Here is a 22,241-nt window from a genome sequence, read left to right on the forward strand (position 1 = left end):
TTCATACAGGACGCCTCCTATTACATCGGGGTTTCAACTACGTATCAGGTATTAAGTTAGTAGCCCAATGGGAAGCCCTGAAAAATTAATTAATCGATTTTTCTGAAATATCTAGACCCTTGCAACATCTAGTGAAACTTTTTGTCACACATGTTAAACTGTCATCAAACTCTGAAACACGTTTTAAAAATCATGGGTCTAGTTTGCCGGGGAGTTCCTTAAAAACAAATCACAAAACTTCAAATATCGTAAGAAATTACTCACTATTTCAACCCGTGCGCCACCTAGCGGATATTTTTTCCTTAAAAGTTGATCCGCCGTTAGGTACGAAAATTCTTAATATCTAGAACCGGGCGCAACGTAACGAATTAAACCCTCATTTGATACATAGTCTTCTGGCTTTCAGCTACATGGGAAGTCTCTCAAAAATTTACTATAAAATTCCATCGGATTAGTACGATTTTTCGAAATATTTAGACCTGTGGGCCACCTAACGGAAATTTGTTCTCGTTTTGTTACATTGTCACGGTGACCTGAACTTTGTGTAAGGCTTCAAGTTTCTAGTTCAATTAAAAGTTTTTTAAAAATCGATCGCAAGATTACACATGCTCTAAAAAATTTTTTAAATACCACGGTCCCTGCATCTTTTAAACAAAAAATACTATCCTGAATATTATTACAAACAAGTAAAGATGTCTAAGTTCGGGTGTAACCGAACATTATATACTCAGCGTGAGCTTCAATTGTACATTTCATTTCAGATAAATTACTTTTCTACATAACACGTGGCACCACCCGTTTAAAAAAAAATATCTCCCCATTTCCTCTTACAATAAAACTTGATAAGTGAAATATTATTGATTCCAAACTATTGTTTGCTAAGTTATAGCTTATTATTCTAATCTACGACCCTTTTAAACTTGTTTTATATCTGAGTTGCCGTGGTCTTTAACCGATCCCGTCCATTTCTATTAGAAATATTTTCTGCTTTAGGGAACATTTGTGTACCCAATTTTATTACGATCCGTTAATTTTTCTTCGAGTTATGGCTCCCGAAACATAGAAAATTGCTTAGTCATGAAAGGGGCGGGTCCACACCCATTTTCAAAAATTTGAGTGTTTTTCAATTTAATGTTATAATTCAATTTAGAAAGTAAAATTCTATTGACACAAAGCTCTTTTTCGCTAAGATATAGCTTATTATTTTCGTCTACGACCCTTTTAAAAATCTTTTATATAAAAGTGGGCGTGGTCTTTAACCGATCTCGTCCATTTTTCCTAGAAATATTTCCTGCTATACCCAATTTTAATACGATCCGTTAGTTTTTCTTCGAGTTATGGCTCTGGAAACATAGAAAATTGCTTAGTCATAAAAGGGGCGGTGCCACGCCCATTTTTTTAAATTTGAAGTTTTTCCTTTTTATTGTTATAAATCCACTTGGGAAATGAAATACCATTGATATAAAGCTCTTTTTTGCAAAGATATAGCTTATTTTATTCGTCCGCGACCCTTCTAAAAATCTTTTATATAAAAGTGGGCGTGGTCCTTAACCGATACCGTTTTTCCTTCAAAGCATTCCTTATAGTAAAGGCGATTTTTGATTAATAATATTTGTAAAATTGAATTTATCACAATTGGGCGATGTCACGCCCATTTTAAAAGAATTTTCAAATTTTTATCAAGATTCTCAATATCAGTCCACATTTCAAATTTGAACATTCTTAGGGTTAGCCATCAGCTATCAAATTTCTCAGCTGTAACTACAGATGCACGATTTTATAGCTTCTCTCATTGCATACTTTCGGTAGTATCTCAGATATATGCATGTGGTTGTGCGTTGCTTCTCCGCTGCGTGTACGTACGTAAATATGTGTAGACATACCCTGCAGTCAAAAGCCAAAGTAGTCAGCAAACATTCTAGTTCATTGACTAGAATTTTGTGGTATTATTCATACTAGTTAGTGTATGAGTAGTTAATTGACTAGAATTTTGTGGCGTTCATAATACTGGTCAGTTTTAGAATGGTTCATTGACTATAATTTTGCGGTGTTATTAATACAAGTTAGTATTTAAATAATTCATTTGACTAGAATTTCATCTGTCGGCTCGGGGAAATGCGCGAGTGCTTTCTGTAGCCAATTTGCAATGCATACATCAGTTGACAATGCTAGATATAAACACAAGCATGACGAGTCAACCCTCACCGTTACCTCAAGAGAGGTTAAAGAAGTTATTGAAAAGGCCAAGCCTTCCAAATCAATAGTCACAGACGGAAGACCTATATCGATGCCAAAACACCTTGGCCATGAGGGCATCAGTAGCCTAGGACATTTTTTCTACTTGTCGTTAAAAGCTTATGCCTTTCCAAAATAACAGAGAAAGACCGGAAACCCAGCCAGTATCTACCGATATTATCCCTTTAGTCAGTAACGAAAACGTTTAAAGCCGTTATGATTCCCTCAATTAAATGAAATTGTTCGGTGATCCAGCCATAAGCATGACTTCCGTAAAGTGCATATCACTGCCACCATTCTGAACTCCATTAACACTCATAACAGGACGGCGCTAGTGCAGCTTAGCCTGTTTTGACACAGTCAACCACTACTGGTTCGTTCCTTCTCCGTTAGATAGATAGATAATTTATTGAGGATTGCACTGCGACCATTGGTCAGCACCTCATCCCATCCGACTTCCATGATGAACCCTAGCAGTTCTCTTGGCTTGAGGGATTTAATGTGGGAATCTTCTGGCCATGGTGAACCCATAAACTTAGCCCTGCGTCTTGAATTTGCGTCACATTCGTGTGTTATTCCGTTACTTTTTAGTTTTCATATATATGTACGTATTTTTATTAAAATTTATTCCAAAGTATAATGTATTGAAGTGATAAATTTTAAAGTTATATACATACCTTTTATATATATGAAATATAATGAACAACATAAATTTGAGCTAATTTATTAATTTTCAAGTAATTTTTCAACCCAACTGAGACTAGTATATTAAATAGTAGGATGCTGATGCAAATATCGACTAGTATGTCAACTGTTATTACATTGATGCATAGACTAAGTAGTATGCCAACTGGTATGTTGATGTTGAATACACTGAGTACTATGTCAATTGGTATGATATTGATGTATATAATAACTAGTATGCCATCTGGTATAATGCTGGCGCAAAGGCTGACTAGTATGTTAATTGCTATGAGTCTGATTGGTATGCTGACAACGCTTTTATTTAATTGTCTGATCAACGCCCTAGATTGATGAGGAGTATGATGACTAGTACCTAGGACCTACCTAATTATTTTGTAGCTTTTAGTATTATTATTATTTCATGTAAGTATTGTTTTCAATAAAACCGTTTAACTTTAAATTTTTGAAATTATTTTATTTAGAAATATTATAGACATGTTTGTATTTTGAGCGGTGTGTTCAATTTTATTTAATATTTTTATGAATAAATGAACTTAACACCGGTTTATTTGGGAAAACTAAGAAAAAGGAAACATTCACGGCATATACATAGGTACTAGTTACATATATATTTTGTATAAGGCTTAGTTGTAGCGTAAATAAACTTGAGATAAGCAGTAAAATGCACTATGTTTACCTTAATACAAGGTTTATCTATCAGGAGTGAGTATTCCCCATTGATAACAACCGCTTATGCTCTTTTTTTGCTGGACCTACGAGCGTAAATAAACAATTTTCATAAAAATGCACACAAACGAGTGATCGCTTGGTGATTTTTTTGCTGGTAGCTAGCTGTTTATGTTATTGCACAGCCAGTGTTGGTGTGAAACTGTATGGCGTCATTGGTTTTGTTTGTATTTCGTCCTGTCTAACGTTACTGTGCCAATTCTTAGGAGTTTGGGTACCTAGTTGGGCCATTTCATTACAATTATTAGTGAGGTCCGATTACCTTCCGCACTAACAAAATTTTAAAAGCAAGTATATGGGAAGATACTGTGACGAATATTAGTGACACTAAGTGATACTCACATCCCTAGTCTGATGCTAAGTAAATGAAGTCACATAAACAATAAATCAGGCAGTAACTTGTATCTACATAAACGAATTAATCATTATGTCTACACATATGTACGTACACGCAGCGGAGAAGCAACGCACAACCACATGCATATATCTGAGATACTACCGAAAGTATGCAATGAGAGAAGCTATAAAATCGTGCATCTGTAGTTACAGCTGAGAAATTTGATAGCTGATGGCTATCTAGTAGATTCTGGAAATAGAAGTGCCTAGAAGATGCGAACGAGGAAATCAGAGAGTATAAAAGGCAGCAACAGTAGAGGCCCAATAATCCGTTTTATTTAAGAAGCCACCTGGCGAGCAATAGTAGAGTTATCTATTTATTGTGAAGTACGTTATATTGGGAAGAACTTTAATAAAGGCCATTTTGCATTATTGAATAGTGGAGTTATTTATTCAACAGTTCAGTGATTCGAACGTTAGCAGAAGATTGCAAATAAGGGGAATTGCAGTAAATTCGTTACAATTGGTGTCAGAAGAGGAATTGTTGGATAAATTCCGAAGATTGGGAATACAACTTGGACATGGCAAAGTTGAGTGAATTGAGGATCCAGCAACTGAAAAAGGAGTTGGATAACCGTGGATTGAATGCAACCGGCAATAAGATCGAACTTCAAGCACGGCTACGAGAGGTAATGGAGTCGCAAGGAATTGATGTGGATGAGTATGTCTTTTATCCTGATGGGGACGAGACAACAACAAAAATTTAAGAGAAAAACGAAACATCGCAGACAGTTACGAGCGCAGACTTGAACATGATTTTGGCTGCAACATCTGCACAAACATCGACAGTAACATCAATGTCGTCGCAAATGTCAGAAATATCGTCAGAAATAACATCGAAGATTGAAGCACAAGAAACGCGTATGTCAGAAATGTCGACACAGACTACATCCAAGATGGAAACTCAACTGGAAGAACAGAAGACATATATGGCATCCAAGATGGAATCACAGGAGACACGTATTGCAGAATTGTCATCTGAAATAACAGCAAAGATTGAAGGACAAGAGGCACGAATATCCGAAATGTCGGCGCAAATTTCAGCACAGATATAATCGCAGATCTCTGCTCAACTGGAAGAGCAATAAGGACGTATTTCCTCGAAGTTGGAGGCGCAAGATACAAAAATTGTACAGTTTGAAGAAAAAATCGAGGCCGAGGTGGATGCTTTGAGAGGACGTATCGAGCACTTGCAACTAAATCGCGCAGCAGTTTCAACGGGTAATCCAAAGGTAAAAACACCATCCTTTGACGGTTCTGTTCCTTTCCAGGTCTTTAAGCTACAATTTGAGAAGACCGCAACAGTGAACAACTGGAATACTGAAGATAAAGTTGCTGCACTCTTCGTAGCATTGAAAGGACCAGCTGCCGAAATCTTACAGACTATTCCAGAGTACGAACGGAACAGTTTTGACGCATTGATGGCTACCGTAGAACGGCGATACGGAAGCGAACACAGGAAAGAAAGTTTGCTTCGGATTTTGAAAGGTTGGCTCATTTGGCAAATGCGGACGCAGCCGTGGAATACACCGAGAGGGTTAAAATCCTGAGTTTTATAAATGGCATACGGGACGTCGAAACGAAGCGAGCCACATACGTAAACCCAAAGCCAACATTTGCTGAAACGATATCCCATGCACTGACTCAGGAAACAGCGTCACTTTTGAGTAAGCCCGCATACAAAGCTTATAGCGTGGAAGTGGAAAGGCCAGATTGGGTAGACAGAATTTGGAAGCACTGAAGGGATTACAACAAAAAAATGCCGGAGTTATGAAGTGTTTCAAGTGCGGTAACCCAAGTCACACTGCACGTCATTGCAGCACCGGTCATGGTAGTTCCAACTTGGCTGGTCGTAAACCAGAGATAAGCCGGAGCGAGTCAAATGTAAAGATCGAGAACTTGCCCCAGCTATTGAAATCGTGTGATACCTATCTCGCAACCTGGAAGGAAATCGAGCAGTCTTACCGTCAAAGAAAATGTGGATGGCAAGGAGCGTGTACTGACTGTAGATACGGGCGCATCTCATTCTTTAATCCGATCCGACTTGGTCAACAGGAGAGTAAAGCCATTACCTGGAGCAAGATTGCGTACGATTACTGGTGAGTATAACCAAGTCCAGGGAGAAGTGGTATGGGAAGTCTTAATTGGGGAGGTCATGGTTCTACACAAATTCGTTGTGGCGGAGATCGTTGACGAAGTCATATTGGGAGTGGATTTCTTAGTTGACTATGACATCAGGATCGATATGCAGAGAATGATTATGCAGTATAAGAACAAGGATGTGCCACTTAACTTCAGTTTTGAGCAAGGGTTCAGCAGTAACCGAGTGCTGGTGAAAGAGATTCGACAAAAACCACAAAAGTCAAAGGTAAAAGTTGATGGAACGAATGGGCCAAACAAAACAAAATCAAAGATACTTGCGAGAGAAACACTGGCACAAACCCGAACGGATGCAGCAAAGCGAAGGAAAGAATTTTCCAGAAAGAATGCAAAGAATTAGCCGTTTTTTTTTACACCCTTATACGTTTCGTTTGCGCGTGAAAAAAACGCCCATCCTCGCTTAGATAATGCTTAGGAGACCCATCTAGCGGTAGTGGTTAAATAACTACAGCTACAGCACAGGGTGTACCGAAAAGCGGATACACAACCCTCTGATGGCTATAGGGTATAACATATAGCTGAATCAGTTGCGATGAATTGTGGACGCGCATAGAATACATAGAATTAGTGTAGAGGGTGAAACAGAGACACATATTTCAGTTAAAATAAATAAAATAATGTGTATTGAAATTTAGTAGGACAAATTTTATGCGCAGCAATTTCAGAGGTGTATTTAAAGTTTGTCGCTTAGCAGTCCATATAAAGTTTAAGCGTAAACGTATATAGAAGAATAAAAAAACACAGCTATTGTGAAGAACTTTAATAAAGGCCATTTTGCATTATTGAATAGTGGAGTTATTTATTCAACAGTTCAGTGATTCGAACGTTAGCAGAAGATTGCAAATAAGGGGAATTGCAGTAAATTCGTTACAATACTATAATCGACGCCGAAAGAGTCTCAACGCAGCCCTAGTTTTTTTGTACCCTTGTTGTACACATACATATATCCCATCCACCATGCTCAACCAAAAATGTTCGGTTTCACAAAAAAGTAGAATCGAAAATTTTATTTTTGCAACTAACAGAATTCCTTTTATTGCAGGCATCAACGGCTCTCCCCATTCAGTACCTATCGATCCACTGTTTGTACGCGAATTCGAAGTAATCGAAGATAGGGAAAATATTACACCACTCACCGTGAAAATAAATAATATAACAGTAACCGGTTTGAGCGAGGCGAATATTAAAAGTGTCAAGTAAGTATGTACGCAAGTGTCTACGCTACTGTTTACTACGTGGGTTGCTGCACGATGAGCCGTGCTTCCAAGGCCACGATTATCTCCCTAGTCTTTGCAGTTTTCGCCTCGCGTAGTTTGATATCATCACTGATTTAGCCTCCGTCACCCTTTTCACGATGTGAACAAAGCAAATGACAGATTTATTGAACATCCATGGTGATGGCATTATCTACACTACCGACTGCCAGACACTAAAAAAATATTGGGTGTGGCGTTCGTTAAGAGTCTAACCGTCCATGCACATGCAGCCATCATTGCACCTAAGGTCGCAAAAAACCCTAAAATCTGTCGCTGACACCACTTGAGGATAGGGAAACAAAAGCTGCTAACTACTTATTAAAAATATAAAAAATACTCAGCATAAGAGATATCAGCCGTTGATTCTAGAAAAGCATAGCCGCACCAACAATCGGTGGTTAAGTCTTCCGAGGGAGTGACTCTGGTGCAGCTTTGATTCGAAACCACTACTTGTTCAGCCCCTATCTCCTTTACATGCTTTCAACTGGCGTATCCTGCCCGTAATTCTACATGGTGCTTCTAGTAGGATTTTATCTCCGTTTTCGATAGTTCCGAACAATTCCATAAATATCTGTATTGGAAATGTCAACGCCCTCTTTCAGATAGTTCTGTTTCAGGATTATACAACAGAAAACTCAGAAATGTAAGGAACATTGGGTAAAAAGTAAACACCGCATAAAGTTTTCATATGGCGTTTCAACAAGTTATAAACTTTTTAATGCCTTATTGCATTTTCAAAGATAAGTCCGCTTTTTACTATTAGCCGTTCAAATATAGTTCAATTCTTCGTTACCTTTAAGTGCAATGTGCTTTAAAAACAGGTTTTGCAAGCAGCTTTCCAGTTGTGGAATAGCTATATAAATATACTGCCAGAAAACAAGTAGGTATTTCGGATTTCCCACTATTATCCTCTGAAGGACTTAGGCAGGTTTAATATAAATTGACTCAAATATAAGTTACTTGAAATGGTCTAAATATACTCTCTGGAATCGATGACTTGCATTGATGAAACCATCTTTCTGCCAATTTACTTATCTACCCCGCAAAATCTGACATTAGCTGTTGTAAGCAGTAAGGAATACTGATTTGACTCCTGATATGTAAACCAAGAATAAGGAAGATGTAGATGTATATTGGAACGATTTTCCGTCATCCTTTGTCAATTTGGTTTGGAGACAAACCGATTTCGGCGTTGCGCCATCATCAGTGTCGATTTGAGAACGAAAATCGTACGTGTTATAAAAAGTTTATGGCGTAAGACGAAGAGTAGTAAAATATCTCCAAAAACCAGAACCAATATAAAAATTCTGACCCCGGATTGAGGTTCAACGTACCGAAGACATTTAAAAAATATATATAGTGGTAACTTCTTTAAAATATTTTTATTGTTCTATTTTTATTTTATTAGCTTCAAGGATAAGGAATATGATTTTAAAATGACATACTCTGTACCGAAAATTCGCCTGAATGGTCACTATACCGCACAAGGGCAAATACTGTTATTGAAAATCGACACCTACGGCGATATGTTCATGGAAATTCGTAAGTATGTATGTATATAAACAACCACGCACATTTTCCTTACGTTAGGTTTTTAAGCGCAAGTTTAAACTACATTAAATATTTTACTTTATTCCTTGAAACGTTGACCGTTTAAACATGGCTGAGGAAACTTTGCTTAACTTAACTGTAGATTGACCTCTCTCTCAGGTCTTGGCCTAAACAGATAATTAACAACGTAATGAATCTTGTACTTACAAAAACGTACATACATATGCGAGGGGACTAAAAAAAGTTCGTTTAGGTAGTACGTGACTTAAAATTCAATACTGTCAAATGCTTTGCAATTGTCGTGAAATAACGTTTTAAACGACAAAATCGTAATTTTTTTATTATCAATTTATCATGGAAAATATCGAAATTTCATTGTACATATATATATTGTTATTATTTTATACGTCCAAATAAAAAGATGATAAAAAAATTTTAAGGACTACCACTACCTTTATATAAATGGACCAAGAAATAGAAGGCAATTTTTCCTCTAATACAGACATAGCCTTGTTGAATTTTGACTAAAAAACTTTAACAATAGCTCTTGTAAGAATTTTGGGATTGGAAACTATAAAGGTGGAGCGCAATCTTTCAACTTAAGGCAAACCATGTACTTGGGATTAACTAATTGATTATTTAAAATTTAAACACGCACTCTACCTTTATAATTTTAAATCCCAAAATTCTTTTACTAAAGCCATTTTTAAAGTTTTTTAGTCAAAATTCAAAAAGACTATGTTATTAAAGGAAAAATTGGCTTCTATTTTTTGGTCCATTTATATAAAGGTAGTCCTTGAAATTTTTTTATCATCTTTTTATTTAAAATTTTTTAGTACTGCCTACAAAAAGGCAATTGCAAATTTGATTAGTAATTTAAGTAATTCCTAAGTGAAAATTCTTATCTTTATTTATTTGTTCAAAATAGCAAGATTTAAGAGAATTAGTGGAATTTTCGCTGACAACACTGGCGAAAACAACAGAATTCCACCTCGCATCATAACAAGGGAATTGCACCTCGTTTGTCAGCTACTTAATTTGCACAGCTGAAAATCGTGCTGAAATTCGCATACGCCTGAAAGTCTAAAAGAATCGTGGTGAAAGTCGCGTACGCCTAAAAGTTTGCAAGGACGTGCATTGAGGCGGAATTCTACAACGCCTGCAACACTCAGGAGGCTAGCCATAAAGGTATGGCCTAATCTTCTATATAGTTCGACTTGTGCGTTACGTTGCTCAAATTTTTTGATCAAACATTGCACTTTCACCGAGTTTTAAACTATATTTCAGGTTTCAAGTCTCTAGATATCCAGGAAGTTAGTTAAAAATCGATTACAAGTTTCCTAATTTAAAACTAGTTTTCTCAAAATCTCGACCCATGCGCCACCTAGCGGATTTTTTTACAATAAAATATTGCATTGCCACCGGGTTCTGACTTACGGCCCAAGTTTCATGTCTCTAGCTCATCGGGAAGTTACTCGAAAATCGATCGCAAGATTTCCCCGTTTTTAAAGAATTTTCAGTTATCTTCACTAGCACGCCACCTAGCGGAACTTTGTTTTCTATAAGTTGTATTGTCACCAGGCCTCTAACTAAGTGCCAAGTTTTAAGTCTCTAGGTAACCCTGAAGTTAGTTAAAAATGGATTGAAAGAATCCCAAATTAAAATTAGTTTTCCTAATATCTCGATCCGGGTGCCGCCTAGCGAATTTTTTTTGATCAAATGTTGCATTGTCACCGGGTCCTGACCCACGGCCCAAGTATCAAGTCTCTAGCTCACCGTCAAGTTACTCAAAAATCGATCGCAAGATTCCCCTCGTTTTTCAGGGATATGTAGTTATCTCAATTAGCACGCCACCTAGCGGAACTTTGTTTTCAATAAATTGTATTGTCATCGGGTCTCGAACCATATGCTAAGCTACAAGTCCCTAGGGTACCTGGAAGTTAGTTAAAAATGGATAGAAAGATTCCCAAATTAAAATTAATTTTCCATAATATCTCGATCCATGCGCCACCTAGCGGAATTTTTTTGATGAAATATTGCATTGTCACTGGGTTCCGACTTACGGCTCAAGTTTAATATCTCCAGCTCACCGGGAAGTTACTACAAAAACCGATTGCAAGATTCGCCTCGTTTTTCAGGGATTTGTAGTTATCTCAATTAGCACGCCACCTAGCGGAACTTTGTTTTCTATAAATTGTATTGTCACCGGGTCTTGAACTATGTGCTAAGTTACAAGTATCTAGGTAACCGGGAAGTTAGTTAAAAATGGATTGAAAGATTCCCAAATTAAAATTCATTTTCCTAACATCTCGATCCATCCGCCACCTAGCGGAATTTTTTTGATGAAATATTGCATTGTCACTGGGTTCCGACTTACGGCTCAAGTTTAATATCTCCAGCTCACCGGGAAGTTACTACAAAAACCGATTGCAAGATTCGCCTCGTTTTTCAGGGATTTGTAGTTATCTCAATTAGCACGCCACCTAGCGGAACTTTGTTTTCTATAAATTGTATTGTCATCAGGCCTCTAACTAAGTGCCAAGTTTCAAGTCTCTAGGTAACCGGGAAGTTAGTTAAAAATGGAAAATTTGCTTTCTTACTACCTCGATCCGCGTACCACCTAGCGAATTTTTTTTGGATCAAATGTTGCACTGTCACGGGGTTCTGACCCACGGCCCACGTTTCAGGTTTCTAGCTCACCGGCAAGTTACTCAAAAATCGAACTCAAGATTCCCCTCGTTTTTCAGGGATTTGTAGTTATCTCAATTAGCACGCCACCTAGCGGAACTTTGTTTTATATAAATTGTATTGTCACCGGGTCTTGAACTATGTGCTAAGTTATAAGTCTCTAGGTAACCGGAAAGTTAGTTAAAAATGGATTGAAAGATTCCCAAATTAAAATTCATTTTCCTAACATCTCGATCCATCCGCCACCTAGCGAAAGTTTTTTGACCAAATATTGCATTGTAACCGTGTTCTGACTTACGGCTCAAGCTTCATATCTCCAGCTCACCGGAAAGTTACTAAAAAATCGATTGCAAGATTCCACTCCTTTTTCAGGTATTTGTAGTTATATCAGTTAGCATGCCGCCTAGCGGAACTTTGTTTTCTATAAATTGTATTGTCACCTGGTCTTGAACTATGTGCTAAGTTACAAGTATCTAGGTAACCGGGAAGTTAGTTAAAAATGGATTGAAAAATCCCCAAATTAATTTTCCTAATATCTCGATCCATGCGCCACCTAGCGGTATTATTTTGATAAAACATTGCATTGTCACCGGGTTCTGACATACGGCTCAAGTTTCATATCTCCAGCTCACCAGGAAGTTACTCAAAAACCGATTGCAAGATTCCCTGCGTTTTTTCAGGGATTTTCGTTTATCTCGATTCGTCTGCCACCTGGCGCCATTTTGTTTTCCACGAATTGTAGTGTCATCGACTCGCACACTATGTGCTAAGTTACAAGCCTCTGGATCACCGAGAAGTTAATTAAAAGTCGATCGCAAAATTTCCATTTTAAAATTAATTTTCGGTATATCTCGATCCGTGCGCCACCTAGCGGATTTTTTTTCACTTGCATTGTAATGTCTCTCAGATCTGAACTATGTTCTAAGTAAGTGTCAAGCTCAACGGGAAGTTACCGAAAAAGACTTTTCCGTGGGTCGAAAATTCGTATGGAAATAAGGGGACAAACATGAAAGCGACTTAATATAAAGTTAAAAAAACTAAAACGTAGCTCTATGTATATACATATTTACTTCCGAGGATATTTACGTCGTTATTCTATTCCATTAGCATGGCTGATGAATTTACGCTGAGAAACTTTTCATGTTTATTAAGTTTAAGCTATAAACAGTAAATGCTTGTTTTTTTCACTCGGCACATAATGCAATTTAAACAGGCGAAGTTAATGGCGCTTTCAGCGAACACAAGTGTTGATCAATTGTTGAGTGATCATTTTTGGAACTCACTGTTGAGTATTTTTGATCCACCCAACGGTTGGGATTTTACGTCAAATTACTGATCGTAAGCTTTTTTTCGCTACATTCGCTCATCGTGTTAGTTCGGCTATCTGACAGTTCATTAACATCTTAAAGTGTTGGTAATTAATACATTTTTCCTTTTAATATTAAAGTAAAGTAAAGTAAAGTGTGTGTTTTAGTATCATAAAAATTTCCATTCTGAAACATTCAATAACTAAAGGAAGTAACGATCTATATTTCCTTTTGTGTGAGGATGATATTTCCTCTTAGCTTATAAATTTACTTAATTGCAAAAACGAAGTCTGTAGCTTGTCAGATCTTTATTTTGAACTGCTATGGTTAACAATGGACACGTTGAGACAACCATCAAATCCTTCCACCGGTATGATCACACCCGACAGACGTTGTTCTGACTTTCTCTATATATCCACCTATTCCTCTCTTATTTTCTCTGCATTTTCTAGTTTACGTTAATCGGCTCACTCAATTTCCCCATCCCTTACGCTCCTCCGTAAATCTTCCCTCTTTCCGCTCTTGCTCTTATCTAAGTCTAACTCTCATTATTATTCTAAATCTTATCCTGATGTAATTCTTTCTCCTACCTCTCTTTATAGTTTTATCAAACCATTACCTTTATTATTAAGTTTAATCTCAATTTCACTCTTCTTTCTTCCCCCTTTACTTTTCGCACTTTCCCATGAGAGAAGTCAAATTTTTGTTGTTGTACTCCTGTTTTACTAATGACTTCTGGTTTTATTGCATCATTACCTGGCCCAATGAAACGATTTTGTGCAAAAAAAAGTATTTAACAATAACTCGAAGTCCTTAAGAAACACATTGAAATCTCCTCGTCCACATCTGTTTTTATGCTCATTCATGATTTTAAACTAATTTTATTAAAACATATGAATGCGTTTCTGATTCTTCCCCGTCTAGTTGATGGCTTCTACACGGTATCGACCAAGGTTAAATTACGCACTTTGGAAAAACAGCAATTTTTCGATCTGAGAGCATTGCAATTTAACGTTGATTCCATAAAAGATTTGCATTTGTATTTTGCCAATTTGTTCAAGGACAAAGTGTTGAATGACAATACAAATGCCGTGTTCAATGGCAGCTGGCGTGTATTTTTTGAGATTTTCAAACCAAAAATTGAAGCGGAAATCAATAAAGTACTATTGGCGCACTTCCGCAGCGTGTTCGGCCAGGTGCCAGCTGAATTTTTTATTGGCGATGTAACAGAGGCAACAAAAGCATCACGGCAGTAGTACATCCAGCACATAGTAATGTACACAATAGCAACAGCAACAACAAATTTGGTACTCACATGGAATTACAGCATCCGATCGCCGACTGAAGTCCGGAAGGGATCGTGAAGAAAATTAAATCACATTAAATTGTATTCACACTTTTTAGGCCATTTCACGAAAACGTTTAATTGCTGCATATACACGGGTTTTATTTTGCTTAAATTGAAGCACATACAATGGGCACATAGGCTGGTATAACTAATAAGTAATTTTTTGGTCGTACTGTAGCGGATGTCAAAACAACCCACTAACAATGTATTATGCATATCGTTGCATACTTATAGGATCGCGATGCGGCCGTATAACATCAGAGAATTTTTACACAATGCGGAGTTTTTTTCACATCCACTGCTTACGATCCATTCGCAGAAACGTCTTGCGATCCACCATGTTTCCCCAAATGCATGTTAACTTAACGTGCGCAAGACGTTACAGAAAATCATATTAAAACATATTTTAAAACATAAAACATGCAAACATTTTGCTACAAATAATAAAATTTAAATATAATGAATGCTATTAAATGCCTATATTCCCACAAAGAAATCATCTTAAGAGAAAATAATCAAGAAATGTTAACATCAGTTGAAACTGTTAACAGGTTAACATTGAAATTGAAAGGTGTGTGGTGAGTCGTACGACGTGTTCACATGCAAAAAAGTTGGAATCTAGCAAAAACTTCTCAATAGGGGGACTCATGATAGCATATAAACTTATAAGGTGTATAATTATATCCATTTACACACGCGGTTATATGAACGCACCTAGTAATACTCTTCATAAACTTGATTGTTTTTCAGCTGTATTATTGCCAAAAAAATTTTTTTGATCGTTACAAAAATTAAAAAATACCAAGATTAAGTGAAAAATCAAAACTAAAACGCCTTTACTTGCTGATGTTGGAGATTTCTGATGAAAATGCCGCCTGTAATGTTGCATGGTTGCATTCCTTTGAGTTTACCGCGTTTACACAATGAAATGTGCGCGTAAATTTATACAAATTGTGTAAATGATTTTTCATACAAAATTTGACAGCTCGTGCGTAAACTAGATAAATTTATACGTTTACACACTTTATAAGGCATTTATACGGTTACATGAGTCCCCCTATTGTGTAAAAATTCTCTCATAATGCAGTAGTGGCAATTAAAAATAGACAATGTTATTGGAACAGATACTGAAAACTGGTTGCATACTTGTAGCCTGCATCCATAATATTTGTTGACTGTCACATTTTAGTGACAGGAAAGGTTATAAAAATATAATATGGTGCATTGAAGACCTGTGGAACTTTGTATAACGGATCTGGGAGGAATACACCATACCTTTTGACTTTTGATATGCTGTCCGCCTCAACATGCTGATTTTTTAAAGCTGTCTAACTGTGTAATTTATTTTGCCTTTGGAAAAATTACATATTTGGTAATAAGCTGGCTAAAGAATAGTGGCATAACAGCTTAAGTTAAATCAACAATTTAAAATTTTTTAAAAGCGATTTTTAAAAAAAGCTAATTTATCTATTTTTTTCTTATTTGCTCGATATAGGGTGCGTTCGAGCGGCAGTGCAGCACTGTTACTTTATATGACAGAGCATAACGTTCTTCAGCAAAATTTGAAAAGAAAACTCAAAAGTGACTCCGGTTGTTATGTCCGCAGCATTTATTTGGTTCAAAGTCACAACCAAGAATAGCCAAAGCCATAATAATTTACATGGGCCATCAATTTTTTCTCTGATTCAAAAGCTGAACTACCAGCGATACCGTCATCAGCTCAGTGTCATCATTGCCCGTAGCGCCAATAACACCAAACTCGTGCCTGACACACAAAAATCGTTTCATTCAATAGCGCAAGTAAAATGTACTACGCACTCACTACTGAGCAGCGTCAAAAATTCGCTTGGAGGCATTGCGTCAGTGAGCTACCATTGAGCTGGCACCGGCATTGGCGCTGGAGCCATGCAATTCATAGCGTTTTCTTTTCTGAAATAAATTGTTGCAATTTTCTTCGCTAAAAATTTGTGAAGTTATGAAAATAAATTGTCACGATCAGCTGGTTTAGCAGAGTTGCACAGCCAAACCGCCATTTTATGCAGGGTAAAAGTGTAACGCTTTTGCGTTGCGAGCAGGCAATAATTTTCACAAAAGAACGAAATACCCCGTAAAGGCGTTGCCTGCTTTTTAGAATAGAACAACATATATTTACAACCCTTGAATGGCCTACAAAAAGCTTAACACTTTTGAATTTTTTAAGCGGGGATTACCCTTATTGCTTTAAATGTATGAAAACATTTATTTGAAGAAACTTTTAATTTATAATTTATTTAATAATTTGGGAAAAATTTAAACAACGTGAAATCAGGGGCCCTATTCAGTAACTATGAGTTTTGAAATGTACATTTTTCTTTCATACAAATTAAATGAAGAAAAAGTGTACATTTTAAAACTCACAGTTACTGAATAGGGCCCCAGGACGGACAAGGCGACAGCTGTTTCGATTATACCTTGTAAATCTCTTCAAAGCCTTTTCTCCCGGGAGTGGGATTTGAACCCGCACTCCTACGATGGTTGAAGTGTTACAAACGTGACACTTTTTATAGAAAAGAAAACGCTATTACATCACTAAAAATGAGCGAATACCCAGGCTTATGACTTTTTTAATCCAGATGGTGAAAACGAAGCAGCGGCAAAACGTATGGTGAATTCCTCCCAGATCCGTTCTACACCTACCACTCTACAATGCTCCCTCTTATTTTTTTTTCCTCTTTGATGAAAAGAATTCCTAAATTTGACAAAGTTTTTGAAGAATAAAGATGTTGCATGCGCGAACTTCGGTGGAAAGCAACGCAGCTTCACAAAAATTTAATAGGTCTCTTTCACCACACCACAAACTTTAACACAATTTGTAACATAATTTAAGCACACAAAATACACTGATTGTAGTTTTAGAGTATTAAAAATATAAATTCTGAACACATTAGCTGAATAAAAAGTGTACAAATAATTGTTAAATAATAAATACAGACAGTGCACATAGGTAGATTTTCAAGTTATAGGCGGCCAAAAATATTTTATTGCCTATATCTTCTTAAAGCTGTTTACTAAATGAAAACTTATAATAATTTGTATAACTAATCGGTTATATTAGAATAGATATTACACTGTGTAACACTAACAAATACCTGCGCAGTGAGGCTATTTTTCATGTTGTACAGCAACAAGGGTGTCTCAAACCCTTTATCTAACCCCCTCTCTGCAAGTATCTGCAGCTAAATTTAATGCAGTTGGCAAGCTAATTGTGCCAAGTACCATGTTCAAAATTAATTTTCACTTGGACGGACTTGGAAACATAACAAAACTGGCTTTGAACACCAAAAATCAAAAAAAAAATTTTTTTAACATCCTAAGTAAAATTGGTACTTTATCAATTTATAACTTTTAAAAATCACAAACACCATTAATAATGTTAGTATTTACTTGAAATATCAGAATCCATCACAATTACTTAATTCAATTGTGTTAAAACTTAAAATATTCACGTTAAAACATGCGATTTCACATAGGTTTAAAAAAACCATAACACGCGTTTCAGAAATAGTTAAATTCCGATTACTTGACAGCTAACGCCAGATATGCGATGGATGGGAAGAGGTAGAATTATTGTTCCCCTGTATATTATTAAGCTGTGGGAGTGCTTTTTTTTGTAATTGTGGCAATTATGGCCGCCTAAGAGTCTAAAATCTACCTATGTGCAGTGGTAGTTTAACACGCTCTGCTATGGTGAGTGGTGAATGTGACCTACTTGTGAAGGTTCGCCCATGCAATATCTTTATTCTTGAGAAATATTTGAATTTGAAATGACTAAAGCGCCAAATACACGACACGAACATTCCCGTTATGTCATGTTTCTGCGACCTTTTCTGTTGTTGTTGTTGTTGTTGTTGTAGCGATTAGTTACTCCCCGAAGGCTTTGGGGAGTGTTATCGATGTGATGGTCCTTTGTCGGATATAGATCCGATACGCTCCGGTAACACAGCACCATTAAGGTGCTGGCCCGACCATCTCGGGAACGATTTATATGGCCACATTAAACCTTCAGGCCATCCCTCCCTCCCCACCCCCAAGTTCCATGAAGAGCTTGAACGGGTTGATCTGAAAAATAAGCGTGGTCCGCCATTTGCATTTGTGGAATTTGAGAATGGACGGAATGCGGAAGATGCCGTGAAAGCGCGTGATGTTTATGATTATGATGGCTATATATAGCATTTTCAGGTCAAAGAAACTTTTTTCATTTTAAATGAAACTTTTTTCATTTCAAATGAAACTTTTTTCAAGTCAAATAATTGTCAAAATATATTTATATCGTACTTTATAACGCTATTTATCAAATTTTTCTTTAAGACAACTATTTCTAATTAGCCACATTGAAGGCAACATTTTTACTTAAATTTTCTTTGTGAATTTAAACTGCAGTTAAGGTCGGCTTAGTTTAGCGTTGCCTTTTGATCGTTTCAATTTTTAATAGATAAAGTAGCAGGGTTATACGCTAGGCAACTTATATACTAGAGTTTAACCACCCACTTAAAATAAGCACCTATATTTATACTCAGTTGAGCAGAGCTCACAGAGTATATTAAGTTTGATTGGCTAACGGTTGGTTGTACATATATAAAGGAATCGAGATAGATATATACTTCCATATATCAAAATAATCAAGATCGACAAAAAATTTGATTGAGCCATGTCCGTCCGTCCGTCCGTCCGTCCGTCCGTCCGTTAACACGATAACTTGAGTAAATTTTGAGGTATCTTGATGAAATTTGGTATGTAGGTTCCTGAGCACTCATCTCAGATCGCTATTTAAAATGAACGATATCGGACTATAACCACGCCCACTTTTTCGATATCGAAAATTTCGAAAAACCGAAAAAGTGCGAAAATTCATTACAAAAGACAGATAAAGTGACGAAACTTGGTAGATGAGTTGAACTTATGATGCAGAATAGAAAACTAGTAAAATTTTGGACAATGGGCGTGGCACCGCCCACTTTTAAAAGAAGGTAATTTAAAATTTTTGCAGGCTGTAATTTGGCAGTCGTTGAAGATATCATGATGAAATTTGGCAGGAACGTTTCTCCTATTACTTTATGTACGCTTAATAAAAATTTGCAAAATCGGAGAAGGACCACGCCCACTTTTAAAATAAAATTTTTTTTTAAGTAAAATTTTAACAAAAAATTTTATATCTTTACAGTATATAAGTAAATTATGTCAACATTCAACTCCAGTAATGATATGGTGCAAAAAAATACAAAAATAAAAGAAAATTTCAAAATGGGCGTGGCTCCGCCCTTTTTCATTTAATTTGTCTAGGATACTTTTAACGCCATAAGTCGAACAAATATTAACCAATCCTTTTGAAATTTGGTAGCGGCATAGATTTTATGACGTTAACTGTTTTCTGTGAAAATGGGCGAAATCGGTTGATGCCACGCCCAGTTTTTATACACAGTCGACCGTCTGTCCTTCCGCATGGCCGTTAACACGATAACTTCAGCAAAAATCGACATATCTTTAATGAACTTAGTTCACGTGCTTACTTGAACTCACTTTATCTTGGTATGAAAAATGAACGAAATCCGACTATGACCACGCCCACTTTTTCGATATCGAAAATTACGAAAAATGAAAAAAATGCCATAATTCTATACCAAATACGAAAAAGGGGATGAAACATGGTAAGGTAATTGGATTGTTTTATTGACGCGAAATATAACTTTAGAGAAAACTTTATAAAATGGTTGTGACACCTACCATATTAAGTAAAAGAAAATGAAAAAGTTCTGCAGGGCGAAATAAAAAACCCTTAAAATCTTGGCAAGTATTACATATATAAATAAATTAGCGGTATACAACAGATGATGTTCTGGGTCACCCTGGTCCACATTTTGGTCGATATCTGGAAAACGCCTTCACATATACAACTACCACCACTCCCTTTTAAAACTCTCATTAATACCTTTAATTTGATATCCATATCGTACAAACTCATTCTAGAGTCACCCCTGGTCCACCTTTATGGCGATATCTCGAAAAGGCGTCCACCTATAGAACTAAGCCCCACATCCTTTTAAAATACTCATTAACTCCTTTCATTTGATACCGATATTGCACAAACGAATTCTAGAGTCACCCCTGGCCCACCTTTATGGCGATATCTCTAAACGGCGTCCACTTATGGAACTAAGGATTACCCCCTTTTAAAATACTCATTAACACCTTTCTTTTGATACCCATATTGTACAAACAAATTCTAGGGTCACCCCTGCTCCACCTTTATGGCGATATCTCGAAACGGCGTCCACCTATGGAACTAAGGATTACTCCCTTTTAAAATATTCATTAACACCTTTCTTTTGATACCCATATTGTACAAACAAATTCTAGGGTCACCCCTGGTCCACCTTTATGGCGATATCTCGAAAATGCGACCATCTATACAACAACCACCACTCCCTTTTAAAACCCTCATTGATACCTTTAATTTGATACCCATATCGTACAAACACATTCTAGAGTCACCCCTGGTCCACCTTTATGGTGATATTTCGAAACGGCGTCCACCTATAGAACTAAGGCCCACTCCATTTTCAAATACTCATTAACACCTTTCGTTTGATGCCCATATTGTACAAACAAATTCTAGGGTCACCCTTGGTCCACCTTTATGGCGATATCTCGAAACGGCGTCCACCTACGGAACTAAGGATTACTCCCTTTTAAAATACTCATTAACACCTTTCTTTTGATACCCATATTGTACAAACAAATTCTAGGGTCACCCCTGGTCCACCTTTATGGCAATATCTCGAAACGGCGTCCACCTATGGAACTAAGGATTACTCCCTTTTAAAATACTCATTAACACCTTTCATTTGATACCCATATCGTACAAACGCAGAGTCAACCCTGATCCACCTTTATGGCTATATCCCTAAATGGCGTCCACCTATAGAACTATGGCCCACTCCCTCATAAAATACTCTTTAATGCCTTTCATTTGATACACATGTCATACAAACACATTCTAGGGTTTCCCTCGGTTCATTTTCCTACATGGTTATTTTCCCTTATGTTGTCACCATAGCTCTCAACTGAGTATGTAATGTTCGGTTACACCCGAACTTAACCTTCCTTACTTGTTTTTACTTGTATCTACTCCTCTTATATATAAAGCACATTCTTCTTCTACATATACTTCGTTAATAACGTAGGAATAAAGCAACGTAGAGAACAAATAGAAGAAACCGAAGAGCATGATGTGAACGTATTTCCTCATTCCTTCAGTCATTCCTAAAGTCTTTGAACAGATTGTCACCAGTCAACTGCAATATCAGTGTTATAGTCTTTTATCTGCATGCCAACACGGTTTTATTCGTCAAAGGTCAACCACTACAAATTTGCTTGTATTCACCTCTATAGTTATGGTAGGATTTTTAGCGAACAAGCAAACGGATGTCATCTACACGGACTTCAGCAAAGCATTTGATACCGTCAACCATGACTTGCTTATTCATAAGCTTGATTTACTGGGCTTTCCGTTTCACCTATTAATGTGGCTGAAAAGCTATCTTTCAAACCGGACCCAAAAAGTCCTGTTCAAGTGCAATCTGTCGGAATCGTTCGGAGTTTCCTCCGGCGTACCCCAGGGAAGTCATCTAGGCCCTTTGCTCTTTGCCCTTTTCATTAATGACTTGCCACAGACAATATTATATTCCCATACTATAATGTATGCGGATGATGTAAAACTTTGCTACACTTACTGTCCTACCGATTTGAGTTCCTTGGATCTTCTTCAGGCCGACTTGGACTCGTTCCAATGTTGGTGCACAACAAATTTACTAGCTTTAAATTGCTCTAAAT

General features: G+C 36.8%; 1 protein-coding gene across 7 annotated transcripts in view; it reads left to right on the forward strand.

The window, feature by feature from the left end:
- The window catches only part of LOC137253233 (uncharacterized), a 133,522-nt gene that overhangs the window by 6,559 nt on the left and 104,722 nt on the right, over window positions 1-22,241 (forward strand). For 5 of the 7 annotated variants that reach the window (XR_010953752.1, XR_010953753.1, XR_010953751.1 and 2 more), the window contains exons 4-5: window positions 7,265-7,418; window positions 8,887-9,020. Coding sequence is in view for 4 of the 7 variants with exons in the window: in XM_067789801.1 (XP_067645902.1) it covers window positions 7,265-7,418; window positions 8,887-9,020 (288 nt within the window). In the remaining 3 variants the exon portion in view is untranslated. Of the gene's footprint in view, window positions 1-7,264; window positions 7,419-8,886; window positions 9,021-13,948; window positions 16,337-22,241 lie in introns of those variants that run through there. The other 2 variants (XM_067789799.1, XM_067789800.1) reach the window with 1 other exon arrangement.

Source organism: Eurosta solidaginis, chromosome 5, assembly GCF_040869045.1.
Source record: "Eurosta solidaginis isolate ZX-2024a chromosome 5, ASM4086904v1, whole genome shotgun sequence".
NCBI lineage: Eukaryota > Metazoa > Arthropoda > Insecta > Diptera > Tephritidae > Eurosta > Eurosta solidaginis.